This window comes from Moschus berezovskii, chromosome 7 (genome assembly GCF_049115385.1).
Source record: "Moschus berezovskii isolate FMDL1 chromosome 7, NW_MosBer_1.0, whole genome shotgun sequence".
NCBI lineage: Eukaryota > Metazoa > Chordata > Mammalia > Artiodactyla > Moschidae > Moschus > Moschus berezovskii.
The window spans coordinates 31,415,533-31,432,610 of NC_142466.1; the positions used below are offsets into that span (position 1 = coordinate 31,415,533).

Genomic DNA, 17,078 nt, shown 5'->3' on the forward strand with positions numbered 1-17,078 from the left:
GAATACTGAAATCTTTAATGGCCATAAAACTATTTGACACAATGAGGCTACAAATCACCCTCAAAATAAGAATTGTAGACAGGCATAGCATATTTTCAAATAAGATAACAAATATGCTTTGCAAATTAATCATAAAGTTACTTGGGCATTTTCAGTAGTACAAATAGGACTATACAGAAGAAAAAGCCAAGAAAACTAAAATTACCTTCTACTTGTAAAGGTACTTAAAACCAAAGGCCTCTCCCCCACCCATGCATGTCAGCAAAGTTTAACCTAATAAATGGGAAATTACCTGAAGTGGTTAACATTCAAGGGTAGAATTAATGCACACGTGTATCCATAGCTTCACGTCATACAAGTCTGTCTGCACCCCACACCATAACAGCCAAGGACAAATGCAGCACCCAGAAACAGCACAGAGCATAAAGCAGAGCAACAAAGAGCAGAGAAAAGGAAACTTCAGTCATTGAGACAAGTTCATCAGATGAAGCACAGGAATTAAGACTCAGAGTTCTTTATAAAGAAAAGCTTGAGATACTAACAATTAACAACAAAAAGAAAAAACACAAGAAGGATGGGCAACACACATGTAAAATATGCTACTTTAATTAAGCTTATTTTCTAACTTCAGAGGATAGAGCTTTGAACGCCCATGGCTTTGTATGTAAAACTACAAAACTTCAGCAGTTTTGCAGATTTTAAAAAGTGTCATTTACGGTAATGACCAAGCAAAGAATACTTTTTTCACATGGTGTGTGACTTCTTTTTGTTCCTTTTTAATATTCATAATTCAAATATTTAATAACTATTATCCACTTAATGAAAAAAGGACTTGCAATTTTTATTACTAGCAGTCAACTTTCTCAGCTCATGATACTTAAAACAAAAGGCCTATTATATAACTCCTAACAACTGTATCATATACTTGCACAAATGAATGATGAACAAACACAGAGTACCGCTGAGAGCCTTTAGTACAGCACTCCGAAGTTAATTTCATACTACAGGAAAAACAGAGACCTCATCTGCAGGCAGAGGTGTACCTTCTCCCCTCATTTATACATGGTATTCTTAAGGTACTTGTACTGCACAAACTTGAAAGAGGAAGGTAAAAGCTTTTTTAAAAAATAGAAGACTTAATGTGAGAGTTAAGTGAAGGGTTAGTGAATCCAGATTTTAGTACCTGTGCTAGAGTGATTGTCAGTGGAATCAAGCCTGATTAAATCTCTGACGAAGACTGTGTGCTCCCCACTGTTAGCATCATTAGAACTATCCACGCTACCGTGGCTCACCGTGTCCCCATCACTTCCACCTGTGGCATTCTGGGGAGCTGAAGACAAGCACAACAGCAATTCAATAACTCATGCACTGGTAATCTCTGAAACTAAACATGAGTGACTCACAGTTCTTTTAAAGTTGCAGAATACTTTCTAAATCTGTGAGAAAAGAAAATAATTTTGGGCTAAAGCAACCTCTATCTTTAGTAGTATATGAAAATATCAACTAGAATTTCACCTCTGTTTTCTGCCTCATATAATTAAAAATTCATATGCCTATAAAACTTATGGTTCAGCAAGAAAGTTATCTTTCCAATCACATGTATTACCTGATATTGAGGAGACCTGTGACTTTTGCACGGTATTTTTAAGCGGCTGCCTAAACTGTGCCAAGCCATGTACCACATTCCGTACCTTCGTCCACAAGAAGATACCACTGCGGGTACTGCTAGGCCACGGGCTCTCCAAAACTACCTAAAGGTAAAATAACAGTTAAAACAATGATTATTAGGAATATCTGAATTTTTAAATGCACACACATATAATACATACAAAAAGAATTCTACCCCCAAACCTCTAAGTTTTCTAAATAATAAAATGTATAGAAATTTATCAGTCTTAATAAACAGCATATATTGCCTAATGTCAATCCTACTTACCTTATTGTAATAGCCATAAGTAATAGCATTTGGCTTTATTTTAGCAGTTTTCATTTCAAATAAAACTCTCACTGCTAAAACAGGATGACCCCAAAGTCCACAAAGTTGCATCACTACTCGATAGCACACCTAACAAAAAATAACATCCGAGCATTAGCATATTAGTCTGTGACTTGTAAAAGTTTTTAAATGACTTCAGTCAATTCCTATCAAAGTTATCGAGCAATAGTTATTACTCTTTTGTCCTTTGTTCTGGTTTGAGAGTCTTGGTAAACTATTCTAAAAACCTATTCATTAATGGAAGCACCAGCACTATTAACTTTTCCATATAAGACCTATGTGCACACATACCATTGGTTTTAGTAACTAAATTTACACAGAGACCAACTATTATTTTCCATAATTTGAGAAGGAATTCATTTTTAAAATCACACATGATTAAAATGGCTCTCTCCCAAATCATGTTTTATATTTTATGCTAAAGGAATTAAAAGCAGCATCTCTAGGATGCCTACATAACAAAAAGAATTCTACAAACCCATGTCTCAAAAAAAGAAGAAAGTTAAAACACTGTAATATTATTAGCAAAGGCTTTTCTGAGAATATGTGTTTAGTGAGGAGGGATAGAATTGATCATAAGAGGACAATCCAACTGGCAACTCCTAAAAGTTTAGAATCTCACATTTGGAAGACAACAGTAGAAACCATGAAGAATGAGACAGTAATTTTACGGATCCCTGGCAAAGAGGCTAGCCAGCTCACAACAGCAGTGAACACAGCAGCCAAAAACTACCATAGCTTAATTTGAGAATAAGAAAATATAAAGAAAAAGCTACTCTTCTTGGGATTTGTAAAATGTCTCTATTTATAACAGGGTTGTTTAACAACTGTGAGCAGTACAATAAAGCCAAGTTGTGGCCTCTTAAAAGGGAAAAGAAAAAAGAATTGAGAAAGCATATTTAACTCAAGAGATGAAGGAGGGAAAGAGATGTGAAGAAGCAGAGGATCATAAAGATGAGTGTGGGGAGGGGGTTCAAGAAAGGGAACACATGTACACCCGGGGCGGATTCGTGTCAATGTATGGAAAACCAACCAATATATTAATGTAAGGTAATTTGCCTCCAATAAAATAAATTTTTAAAAAAAGATGCAAAAATAAATAAATAAAAATAAAGATGAGTGTGTATGTGTATATATATATATATATATACATACATACATATATACACATACAACTAGAAATGAAGAGTTTAATTCAGACGCAGAAGAGTTCAGAAATTATCAGAGCAACTTCACAAATGACTAGGCTAAAGAAAATTTACTATATAAAAGATGCATGCCATGATTAAGAAGAATGTGGCACAAGAGAGTTCTTCAAATATCTGAAGTGTTGTCACTTCACTGACAACTTCTGCAATGCCAAAAAAGCCATAAGGAGGTGGAACTGAACTCAGCATAAAACACACTTTCTAACAGAGCCAGCTCAAGCACAGATAAGGTCCCATATGTTACAGACTTCCAACATCTCAGGTTTTACATTGAAGTTTTATTAAAATATCTTCAAGTTCTATTCGACTCTAAGATTCTATGAGTCATGAAAAATTAAATTACTTTCTGTGTCAAATTGGGATTAATCTGGATTTTCCAAAACCATTCTCAAAAATTTATTCTGAAGTCAACAAAGTATATCTTCAAACTTCCAGGCTTACTTGTATAAGAGGCAGACACCAAACTAAATCAACAGTAAAAATGTCAGGGATGTAACTTTTTAATTGCAGTATGCTGTTGCCTACAACATGATACATTTTGGATATCTATGGTAGATAAAACATGGCCACAAACTCTTTACTACTCCTCCCATTGAGAGGGCTCTGTCCCTTCTCCTTGAATTGAAGGGGAAAGCCTCTGAGATTGCATGACCAATAGCATTTGCCTGAAGTGCAACTCTACCAGTTTCCTGGTTTAAGCCTTAAGAAAGGTCAGTTTCTACTTCTCTCTCTTGAAACAAATGCTCTTGGAGTGCTAAGCTATCATAAGAAAAGCCCAAGTATCACATGGAGGGGTCTGAGATTATATGGAGGAAAAGCGGTCCATCTGAGGCTGGTTTTCCAGATAACCTTGCCAAGGTACCTAGGCTGTTATTTGAGTTAAGCTGTCTTGGACCTTCCAAATCAGACCAGCATGTAAGAATGAGTTTGACACAAACATTTCATTTCCATTAAAAATTCAATAAATGGTATTGAAAGCAAACCACGTTATGCATTTTTAACTTTAATTTAGCCTATGTGGCATATGCTATTTCTGGGTTTCTACGAGTTTTATTTAAAGATCTACGTTATTAAAAGTTTTACAAACATAACATGTATATCACAAAGCTGTCAAATTAAAACAAACATTAAGCGTATGAATGAGACAGTGGTTTCCAATGGAGTATGAACCTAAAAATCAAAACCACTTACTTGCTAGGTAGCCTTATATATGTGTCATTCATCTAAGTTTTAAATTTTCTTTCTTTGTAAAATGTAACATTATAACATATAATTGCCTCAAAGAGTTGCTGGGAATACCAAAGGAAATAATTACATAAAAATACTGTGAAAATTTTAATGTGCAATCCTATGTGTAATCAATAAATAAAATGCATCAAATTTGCCAAGCAAATATACATCCTTAAAGTTTTAAAATAAACATTTCTTTCTTCCAGTTGTAGAGATGTAATTATATCAGGTGACTACAAATCTGTCAATATAACTTGTTAGAAGCAGAAATACAACAAATTAACCTCCAAATTTTAAACTTCCTATCAAAATGTTTATTGGGAAAATAATCTAAAAACATTTTTTAGCTTACTAGTTGTATCTGCTGCATGTTAGAAAACAAGAAAAAATGTAATTACTTACTTGTAACTACCGTAGAACCCTAATACATACATATAGAGGAAACAACTTTTCAGGAAATTTGTCTTATGAACTTACCAAAGAAACTTAACCAAGTAATGTGCTTTGACTTTATAGTGCAGTAACAATTAATATTAGCTCTCTCACAGAGCATATTTTAAAGCACTTAAAAAATATGATATGCTTTCACAAAGTTGAAATATATCCTAAAATATATCTTAGATACAAAAACTATATCAGAATAAAATTTTCAAATATTAAAACATATGAGATACAAAATACTAATACTGATCAAACACTTTTAATTTTCAAACAGTTTTATAAACATCAGATGAGAGAATATGTAATCAAATGTGAGAATGGATATGTTAGTATTTGTTCTGTAACTCTATCTTTGTATTTGAAAAGTTTTTTATAACATACAGGTAATACTTCGAGAAAAACAAGTTCAGTGTGGTTATAAGCATTATTAAATCTTAGTAAGGTACATGCTTTACTAGTTTCAGAACTTTTTTATTTTAAAGGAGGAAAAAATCAGTTAAACATAAAAATTAGTCTATCATGTGCCCCTCTTCAATTACATTTCTCTTCAAATCTTGTGCTATCTCCTTCTTCCCAAATACCCATTACTCTGAATTTTTATTCCAACTATATTTTAAATTCTAATCTGGTTCTAGTATCATTTACAGTTATTTTGACACAAAAATAATTTTTAGAGGGAGAAACAGCAAAGAGAACTAAATCAGTAGCTCAGTTTCTTCAGCTGTCTATTGGATAATATCTCTGCCTATCTCTGAGGATGGTCCTGAGCCCGAAGAGATTCAGCACGTTGTTCACTGAGCACTGACTATCAAGAACTCATCTAGACACATGTACGTTAACAGATTTAACCATCAAATTAACCATTTGAGGAAAGGAACTAAATATCATTATACTGCAGACATTTCCGATTACAAGGAGCTACCGGCATCTAGTGGGTGGAGGCAAGGATACTGCTGAACATTCTAGATGCATAGGAAAGGAGGTAATAATAATAAATAACCTCGTAATAAATAATTACCTGGGCCAAAATGTCAACAGTGCCAAGGCTGAGCAACTCAGACCTCCAGCTTCAGATACATAATATCTGAATCACAGATATGTTATGTAATCCACCTATGACACAGGTCCTAAATGGAAAGCCACTTACTAAAAGCCTATTTGCTTCCTAGTAATGTATGGATGTGAGAGTTGGACTGTGAAGAAGGCTGACCGCCGAAGAATCGATGCTTTTGAACTGTGGTGTTGGAGAAGACTCTTGAGAGTCCCTTATACTGCAAGGAGATCCAACCAGTCCATTCTAGAGGAGATCAATCCTGGATGTTCATTGGAGGGACTGATGCTAAAGCTGAAACTACAATACTTTGGCCACCTCATGCGATGAGTTGACTCACTGGAATCAAGACTCTGATGCTGGGAAAGGTTGGGGGCGGGAGGAGAAGGGGACGACGGAGAATGAGATGGCTGGATGGCATCACCGACTCTGTGGACATGAGTTTGAGTGAACTCCGGGAGTTGGTGATGGACAGGGAGGCCTGGCATGCTGTGATTCATGGGGTCGCGGAGAGTCGGACACGACTGAGCGATTGAACTGAACTGAACTGAAAGTTATCTCAGGATAACTTATCAGGAGATGACAAGAGTGAACGTAGACATTCTAGGAATCAGTGAACTGAAATGGACTGGAATGTGTGAATTTAACTCAGATGACCATTATATCTACTACTGTGGGCAGGAATCCCTTAGAAGAAATGGAGCAGCCATCATGGTCAACAAGAGAGTCCGAAATGCAGTACTTGGATGCAATCTTAAAAACGACAGAATGATTTGTTCGTTTCCAAGGCAAACCATTCAATATTACAGTAATCCAAGTCTACGCCCCAACCAGTAATGCTGAAGAAGCCGAAGTTGAATGGTTCTATGAAGACCTAAAAGACCTTTTAGAACTAACACCCAAAAAAGATGTCCTTTTCATTATAGGGGACTGGAATGCAAAACTAGGAAGTCAAGAAACACCTGGAGTAACAGGCAAATTTGGCCTTGGAGTCGAAATGAAGCAGGGCAAAGGCTAATAGAGTTTTCCCAAGAGAACGCACTGGTCATAGCAAACACCCTCTTCCAACAACACAAGAGAAGACTCTACACATGGACATCACCAGATGGTCAACACCGAAATCAGATTGATTATATTCTTTGCAGCCAAAGATGGAGAAGCTCTATACAGTCAGCAAAAACAAGGCGAGGAGCTGACTGTGGCTCAGATCATGAACTCCTTATTGCCAAATTCAGACTTAAATTGAAGAAAGTAGGGAAAACCACTAGACCATTCAGATGTGACCTAAATCAAATCCCTTATCATTATACAGTGGAAGTGAGAAATAGATTTAAGGGACTAGATCTGATAGAGTGCCTGATGAACTCTGGATGGAGGTTCGTGACATTGTACAGGAGACAGGGACCAAGACCATCCCCATGGAAAAGAAATGCAAAAAAGCAAAATGGCTGTCTGAGGAGGCCTTACAAATAGCTGTGAAAAGAAGAGAAGTGAAAAGCAAAGGAGAAAAGGAAAGATATAAGCATCTGAATGCAGAGTTCCAAAGAATAGCAAGGGGAGATAAGAAAGACTTCCTCAGCAATCAGTGCAAAGAAATAGAGGAAAACAACAGAATAGGAAAAACAAGTGATCTCTTCAAGAAAATTAGAGATATCAAGGAAACATTTCACGCAAAGATGGGCTCGATAAAGGACAGAAATGGTATGGACCTAACAGAAGCAGAAGATATTAAGAAGAGGTTGCAAGAATACACAGAAGAACTGTAAAAAAAAAGATCTTCATGACCAAGATAATCACGATGGTGTGATCACTCACCTGGAGCCAGACCTCTTGGAATGTGAAGTCAAGTGGGCCTTAGAGAGCATCACTACAAACAAAGCTAGTGGAGGTGATGGAATTCCAGTTGAGCTATTTCAAATCCTGAAAGATGATGCTGTGAAAGTGCTGCACTCAATATGCCAGCAAATTTGGAAAACTCAGCAGTGGCCACAGGACTGGAAAAGGTCAGTCTTCATTCCAATCCCAAAGAAAGGCAATGCCAAAGAATGCTCAAACTACCGCACAATTGCACTCATCTCACACACTACTAAAGTCATGCTCAAAATTCTCCAAGCCAGGCTTCAGCAATACGTGAACCGTGAACTCCCAGATGTTCAAGCAGGTTTTAGAAAAGGCAGAGGCACCAGAGATCAAATTGACAACATCCGCTGGATCATGGAGAAAGCAAGAGAGTTCCAGAAAAACATCTATTTCTGCTTCATTGACTACGCCAAAGCCTTTGACTGTGTGGATCACAATAAACTGTGGAAAATTCTGAAAGAGATGGGAATACTGGACCACTTGACCTGCCTCTTGAGAAACCTGTATGCAGGTCAGGAAGCAACAGTTAGAACTGGACATGGAACAACAGATTGGTTCCAAATAGAAAAAGGAGTATGTCAAGGTTGTATATTGTCACCCTGCTTATTTAACTTATATGCAGAGTACATCATGAGGAACGCTGGGCTGGAAGAAGCACAAGCTGGAATCAAGATTGCCGGGAGAAATATCAATAACCTCAGATATGCAGATGATACCACCCTTATGGCAGAAAGTGAAGAACTAAAAAGCCTCTTGATGAAAGAGGAGAGTGAAAAGGCTGGCTTGAAGCTCAACATTCAGAAAACGACGATCATGGCATCTGGTCCCATCATTTCATGGGAAACAGTTGGGGAAACAGTGGAAACAGTGTCAGACTTTATTTGTTTGGGCTCCAAAATCACTGCAGATGCTGATTGCAGCCATGAAATTAAAAGACACTTACTCCTTGGAAGGAAAATTATGACCAACCTAGATAGCATATTAAAAAGCAGAGACATTATTTTGCCAACCAAGGTCTGTCTAGTCAAGGCTCTGGTTTTTAGAGTGGTCATGTATGGATGTGAGAGTTGGACTGTGAAGAAAGCTGATTTCCGAAGAATTGATGCTTCTGAACTGTGGTGCTGGAGAAGACTCTTGAGAGTCCCTTGGACTGCAAGGATATCCAACCAGTCCATTCTAAAGGAGATCAATCCTGGGTGTTCATTGGAAGGACTGATGCTAAAGCTGAAATTCCAATACTCTGGCCACCTCATGCGAAGAGTTGACTCACTGGAAAAGAGTCTGATGCTGGGAAAGGTTGGGGGCGGGAGGAGAAGGGGACGACCGAGAATGAGATGGCTGGATGGCATCACCGACTCGATGGACATGAGTTTGAGTGAACTCCTGGAGTTGGTGATGACAGGGAGGCCTGGCGTGCTGTGATTCATGGGGTCGCAAAGAGTCGGTCACGACTGAGCGACTGAACTGAAAGTTATCTCAAGAATAAAATTAAATCAATATTTTTCATATTTATCAAGGGTAAATAATCTGGTCCAAGTAAGTCAATCCTCGCTGAATTTCAAAACAATAACTTTTAAATAAATGTATTTAAAAATAAACAATAAGTATTAGCTCTATGGGGAGAAGGCAATGGCAAGCCACTCCAGTACTCTTGCTTAGAAAATCCCATGGATGGAGGAGCCTGGGAGGCTGCAGTCCATGGGGTCGCTAAGGGTCGGACACGACTGAGCGACTTCACTTTCACTTTTCACTTTCACACATTGGAGAAGGAAATGGCAACCCACTCCAGTGTTCTTGCCTGGAGAATCCCAGGGACGGGGGAGCCTGGTGGGCTTCCGTCTATGGGGTCACACAGAGTTGGACACGACTGAAGTGACTTAGCAGCAGCAGCAGCAGCAGCATTAGCTCTATGAAACAGGGTAACAGTTTAATGACAATATCTGAGGTTAGTGAAAGTAACTGAGACCTAAATTTTCTCCATTCTTAAAAATACAAATAGAATTTATCCTTGTAACAACTCAGTGTTATACTTGCCTCATCTAGAGGATCCACATCTGTTTTCCTCATCTTAATAAGCACATCATATGCCTGCTGAAGAGCTCTGACCTTAGGATGAGAAACTCTAACATAGGCTGGGAGACAAATAAACCATAAGCTGTAACAATGACTGAAGAGACACTTGGCCCATTGTGGTGGATTTGTGTAACACCTCTTTGCCAACTTGTGAGCTGTTTTTATCTCCTAGAAAGAGAATAATTAAAAAATTATGACATTCATTAAAATTTATTAGGATGACAGGAAAAGTGAAAAGCAAAAGGGAGAGAAGACTTTAATGTAAAATTTGACTCTGAAATCAAGCATTTTGTATTTTTGATTTTGTGAATGGCTTCCTACTTAGTGCCACACTGTTCTTTTTATAGGAGCACTTTATACTGTGTTTTAACTATTTTTTGGCAAGCATGTGTCTCCTAAGAGACTAGAAATTCCTTAAAAGTAGACATCATTCATGTTATAATAATATAATGGGTAATTAAGTGCTCTTCACATATATGGCACTCAAATGTCTGATGAATGAAAGGGATTTAGCCATTCATAGCTTATGAGTTCTATAGTACCATTCTTGAAAAGTCAGAGCCTTCTCACTCTTTTCCCAACTAAAAAGTTTAAGATGTTCTGAGTGCTCTGGTTATTCCCCAAGATTTCTATTCTACCTTCTGTGTTAATTCTGTCACAGATTCTTTCAAATCATCTATTCCTTTGCAAGCAACATATTCAGAGAAAGATCACAGACGTCCCTACCTAATAGTTTGATAAGTATATTTTCTACTTCTGATTTTCATTCTGATTTAGGTGGAAGACCGAAAAGGCATCAAATCTTCTGAGCTTTACCGAACTCTACAGACATTTAGAAACTATAGAGCCCTCTACACGTCAGACTGACACTGTCAGCCTTGCATTACAGACCCCTCTGCTGGATGTGTTCTAAATAAACATACTGTTATGAGCTCTATTTCCAAGAGATGTGCCTGGAAAGAAAATTCTGGGGCAAATGAGTTCTAGAAACTTAGTAGCAAAATTCTCCCATTTTAAAAAACTTGCCTTTTATTAAGCTGATAACAGTATATATATTAAAAAAAATTCCCCTCAGACACACTGAGAGAACTGTGTACTGTATGAGATTAAAGACCACCTCAAGTTACCTCTAGGATTTGAGGGACTGCACTCGAACTGGTAAAACCTGAACTAAGAATTCCATTCTGAAATTTCCCATGTTTTGGAGACCCCCCCAATATCAGTATATGCATACGTGTATATATATAAAGGATGTTTGATTTTTAACTCACACCTAACCATAGTTTAATTCTTTATACCTAAATCAAATACAGTATAAAAGCAAAATGTCGAGGTTGTCCTAAGATAACTCCCTTTATAATGTAATATTCAGTATAAAATATATTCATACTAACCATGAGGAAAAACTAAAATCACAATGAGATACCACTTCATATGCACTAGATGGCTAAACCCAAAAAGACAGACGATAACAAGAATGTGGTGAAATTCCCACTGCTGGTGGGAATTTTAAATGGTATGCCCACTTTGGAAAACAGTCTGACAATTTCTCAGAAGGTTAAACACAGTGTAACTATGTGACATAGCAATTCTACTTACGCATATACCCAAATAAATGAAAACATAACCACACAAACATTTGTACACAGATGTTTACAGGACTACTATGCACAATAGCCAAAAAGAACCAACCAACCACACGAACATGAATGGATAAATAAAATACTCCACACAATGGAATATTATTCAGCAATAAAAATACGTGAAATACTGATACATTCTGCAACACTGATGAACTTTAAAAACATTATGCTAAGTGAAAGAAGCCAGTCACAAAAGACCACAAACTGTACAATTCCATTTTTATGAAATGCCCAGAACAGACAAAACTATAGAGACAGAAAACAGATTAATGATTGCTGAGGCTATGGAAGATGGAGGAACTAGGGCGCTTAACAGCTTAGGGATGTGGGCTTTCTTTTCACGGTGATGAAAATGTTCTATAATTGGCTGTGGTGGTAGCTGCACAACCCTGTGATCGTACTGAAAGCCAGAGAGTATACTTAAATGAGTGAGTTGTACGGCATGTGGGTTATATTTCAATAAAGTTTTCTAAAACTGTATTTAGTTCCCAAGCTTCTCTTAGAACATAAACATAAGCATTCAAAACCTTCACGCTCAAATTATAAGTAGGGTTGCAAGAAATCAATTTTAATTCATTAACAACCATAGTGGATCTTCAAATAATTCCTGTGGGTGATTAGTCTAAACTATGAGCTACATTTCACATATACATAGTTTACATTTTAAATTAGATAAAGAATATCTGACCTGTTTAGTTCTCTTAGCCATGAGAGCGGGACTGTTTGTAATGCTACTCCCAGTAGGGTGTCTACTAAAACAAAGTTTCAACTCCTGTGGTCTGTCAAAAAGCTTAAGGTCCAGTCTTGGAAAGTATTTGTAACTAAAATAAAAAGCAAAAATAGAACTGCTGATTTAAAATACATTAACTCTTCATATTATTTCAGAATTTAGGTGAATATTTCTAAACCTCAAATGTAACCAACATTATTCTCCAAAATCCTTGTATACACATTTCTTTTTCAAATATGTAAGATGATGTAATTATAAGATAAGTAGACTATCTACATGGAAACTGTGGCTCCTCCCCATTCTATATGTTATTTTCAACCAATGCCTAAAACACAGAAAACCCTGATATTTTGACTGAAGAAGTAACAACTCTTTCAACAGAACACATGTATTCAATGATAATTTATATTGAAACATTTAGTATATATATTTTCTAATTTTGTTTTTCTTTATAAAAGTATTTTGTATTCACATAAAAGGAAAAATGCCATAATATTTTTATATTAGGGACGTGCCATAATTTAACAAATTCTTTACTGTTGGACATTTGTAGGTTATTTCTCAACTTTTCCAATTAAGTATCTTTGTACATTTATCTTTGTGAATATTTGGCTTAATTTCTTAGAATAAGACCCTATAAGAGTTTTCTACGGTAAATATCTATCAAGAAAATAAAAATTATTATAATCACTGTCAAATTATTTCCAGAAAGGTTATAGTCATATCCTCAAGCTGATAGAATAAAAATGCTTCTACTCATCATTTGATCTGCATTTCTTTAAATACTAGAAAAGCTTAACATACTTTCATATTATTGACTATTGGGATTTCTTCTCAGAAACAGCCTACTTATTTCCTCTGGCCAATTTTCTTCTGAAATATATTACCTTTCCTATTTTATTTACTTATCTGTCAATACCTGATTTACTTATTTGTCAATACCTGCATTCCAATGTACAGTGATTAAAGTCAAAGTAAAAAAAGAGCTCTCTTTCTATAACTGACATGCAATTAAAAGAGTACTTAATTAAATCACTCAATCTCAGGTGTACATTCTTCATTCTTATGTAGTCCTAGTGAGATTATATATTAATTTTATTTTTAGAAAACAGTTCTTTTATATTCCCATTGCCCTAGAAATTCTTTTGTGAATACAGCCTAAGAAAATAACTGTGTGTATACACAAAGATACAGATAGCAGAGAACTACAAATCAATTCCATAGGAAGCTAGTTTAAATGCATGCGATGTAGTTATTCAAAATGATACGGCACAAAAGTATTTACTGGCATGGAAAAATGTTCAGACCATTAAAGGTAAACACACATCACAACAAATATGTGCAAGATGAACTAATATTTGTTTTAAGTAAATTCAAATATATGTACAAAAAAGACAAAAAGATAAACATACGATTGTTAACAGACATTAAGTATTAGTGCTAAAATGATGTGCTAATTATTTTTGTGTGGTTTTCTGAATGTATTAAAGTATTACCATGATCATAATAATAAAAAACTTTTTAATTTCTTAAAAGATTCCCATCCAAATTCTCTAAGTTTATTTTAATAAAGAGTGATTCCTGGCCCTCTACCTTTAAGTGATAGCTTACTAACACGTAAGAATTTCACAGTTTTTCACTGACAACAAAACACCCCAAAAGGAGGGGATCCTCACGAATATTTTTCTTCTTCAGAAATGAAAATTTTAAAGATTAAAATGTGGTAAATGTTTAGGTTAACAGTGATCAGCATCTGGCTCCCCTTCAAACTGGGCAGTCCAGTTCTTAAATTACAATCCCTGCTGGTATCTCCATAGAATATTCATCTCCACCAGTTCACAGAATACATTTTGAAAATGACCTTTACAAATGATCAATATACATATCTACTAATAGTTGCAAAAGATCAAACTATTATATTGTACCCAAACAACTTCAGAACAATTCCTGGTACCTGTACTTTGGTGACAGATCCTTTCCGTCATCAGGAGGTGGCTCGGGTGGCATTATGAATACAGTGTGCTCACTTTTCTGTGAATCATCTAGCTCTATCAATTTAGTATCTTCTGCTGAATCAAAGTCAACCTAAAAATAATTATTTTCTTCAATTAATTTGCATATAAGCAAGACCTGATTCTAAAATGTTGAAATTTATATTTAGGAAAAAAATATACCTTATCTGTTTTCTCTGTGCCTTTATCAGGAAACAACTAGGAAAAAAAAGAATTCTCAGTGAAAATGTCTACTGTGAATTTAATAGAGATTATCTTATATTCTAATTTAAAATTTAAAAAACTATTCTTTTTTAATACCAGGCAGATATGAAACACTTCACAATGTATTTGGTAGACCCCATACTTGTACAATATTTCGCTTTTGACTATTAGGATAGAAAACAATTCATTTTGACTAGATTATTCATATATCCCTCTTTAAAAGGAAAAGATAGGCAATCACAAGAACCTGATTTCTCAAACCAAAAATTTCATTATTAACAAACTCCTGCATTACTGACTGATAATATCTGTGCTGAGTTGCTCAGTCACGTCCAACTCTTTGCGACCTCATGGACTGTAGTCCGCAGGCTCTTCAGTCCATGGAATTTTCCAGACAAGCATACTAGAGTGGTGACTGACAATATCCAAGCTTCTCTAACTGAATGATATCGGACTATCAATATTTAAGTAAACAAAGATGTTGAAAAGCTTAAATCGTATTCCTAGAGTTTCAGATCACACTGATGTAATGGGAGAAAATTATGCTAGTCTTCTAAGATACACAAATCATTAGGTGCCTATAAAATTACAATGTCATAATATTCTACCTTTTTTTGATACAATCTCTAATTTTATGAATATAGTTTGCATAAACAATAAGTCCTACAACCCACCTAGCAAAAATAAGAGCTCTATGAAAAATGAGAAAAAATATGTGAGTTATCACTGTCAGAAATCAACATAGGACTACCATGGTGGTCCAATGGTTAAGAATCTGCCTGTCAATGCACAGAACACGGGTTTGATCCCTGGTCTGGGAAGGTTCCACATGCTGTGGGGCAACTAAGCCTATGTGCCACAACTACTGAGCCTGAGTACTGTAAGTACTGAACCCCTCGCACCCTAGAGCCCATACTCTGCAACACAAGAAGCCACTGCAAAGAGAAGCCCTCTCACGGCAACTACAGAGTGGCCCCTGAGCTCAGCAACCAGAAAAAGCCTGCATGCAGCATGAATGCCCCATGTTGCCCTTCATCACAGCCAAAAATAAATAAATTTTTAAAAGTCAACTTAAACTTTTTATGAGTGAGTAAAGCCTTAACATATTTCCAAATAGTTTCCATCTGGACAAAAGAAATATATCAGCAAAAATATCTGGAAAGACACTAAGACAAACAAACAAAACCCACAGAATTTCCATTACCCACAAAACTAACCTTTTTTTTTTTGGTTTGTTTTCTGGGGGTTTCTTTATAGCTGCCCTGTGTGGCTTGTGGAATCTTAGTTCCCTGAATAGTGACTGAACCTGGGCCCTTGGCAGTGACAGCGAGGTGTCCTAATCACTGGACCACCAGGGAATTCCCAAAACTAAACTTTTTTTAATGAACTACTAAATCTTATCTCAGTCATGTAAAAAAAAAAGATTCAGGAGTTTCAGTGATGTTCTTAGTACTTAATAAAAAACGAAAGTGAGATTCAAAGAGAAAAATTAGCTATGTTTGGTAGTATTAGATGCCACAAAGGAAAACAATTCTTACATTAAGTGTAGCACTGAACATCTGCGTGTGTGCTCATGTGCACAAACACACAAACCAGAACTTTAATGCTTTCCTCAGATCATCTGGGCTAATAAAACAATAATGGTTATGAAGAAAAACAAACTATTAAAGCTTTTCTTTAATACTGATTTATAGGACAAACTTTTACCTTTTCTATGCAGTCATCAAAAAAAGCCAATCCAGTATCTTTATCACTTACAAAACTACATTCTTCAATGAAACGAATAAAAATCTGTGTTTTGGATAAAAGGGTGTAGAATTTTGTATAGGCACGATCTCGACTTTTTAAAAATCCTGAAGAAAATAAAATTAGAATTAAATTCAGATTTCAAAGCAGAACTAGATGTATTTCTTAAACTTGTATATATATTATTTTATCTTTATATACATACATATATAAAGGGACCACAGTCCCTTATGCCTAATTTAACCATGAAAACTCTTAACTTAAACTCTTAACTTTTCACTGAAATCTGAATCTCCTAAAAGGAGTCTCTAGCCCTACAGATCTCAAGTAGAAAATTTCTGATACTCTACATACTCTCAAGCAGGAAGGGTCAAATCTTTCCTCTGCAATGCTATCAGACAATTACTTCTGTATCATCATATAAAAACTTCTGCTCTTCTGGCTATTATTTTATCCATTCCTCGACTAACTGTAGACAGTTGTTGACTTTAGAAACACTCTTTCCTTCATTCACTGAAGAGCAGGGCACCTAATTCAAAGTCTTCTCTCCAACTCCTCCCATCATCATTCTTCAACACCCATAAACACCAACCATCCAACATTTCAGAGTTTTTAATTCCTTAACTTTCAATAATCTATGGTCTGAGTACATCATGAGGAACGCTGGGCTGGAAGAAGCACAAGCTGGAATCAAGACTGCTGGGAGAAATATCAATAACCTCAGATATGCAGATGACACTACCCTTATGGCAGAAAGTGAAGAGGAACTCAAAAGCCTCTTGATGAAAGTGAAAGAGGAGAGTGAAAAGGTTGGCTTGAAGCTCAACATTCAGAAAACAAAGATCATGGCATCTGGTCCCATCACTTCATGGGAAATAGATGGA

At 36.0% G+C, this 17,078-nt stretch overlaps 1 protein-coding gene across 3 annotated transcripts in view; it reads right to left on the minus strand.

Moving 5' to 3' along the window:
• DENND4C (DENN domain containing 4C) overlaps positions 1-17,078 on the minus strand; it is a 123,629-nt gene that overhangs the window by 41,839 nt on the left and 64,712 nt on the right. For 2 of the 3 annotated variants that reach the window (XM_055428158.2, XM_055428159.2), the window contains 8 exons: positions 16,156-16,301; positions 14,407-14,442; positions 14,187-14,317; positions 12,191-12,323; positions 9,821-10,027; positions 1,937-2,065; positions 1,607-1,751; positions 1,184-1,330 (listed from right to left, as the gene is read on the minus strand). In XM_055428158.2, coding sequence (XP_055284133.2) covers positions 1,184-1,330; positions 1,607-1,751; positions 1,937-2,065; positions 9,821-10,027; positions 12,191-12,323; positions 14,187-14,317; positions 14,407-14,442; positions 16,156-16,301 — 1,074 coding nt within the window. The remainder of the gene's footprint in view (positions 1-1,183; positions 1,331-1,606; positions 1,752-1,936; positions 2,066-9,820; positions 10,028-12,190; positions 12,324-14,186; positions 14,318-14,406; positions 14,443-16,155; positions 16,302-17,078) is intronic. The other variant, XM_055428160.2, reaches the window with a different exon arrangement.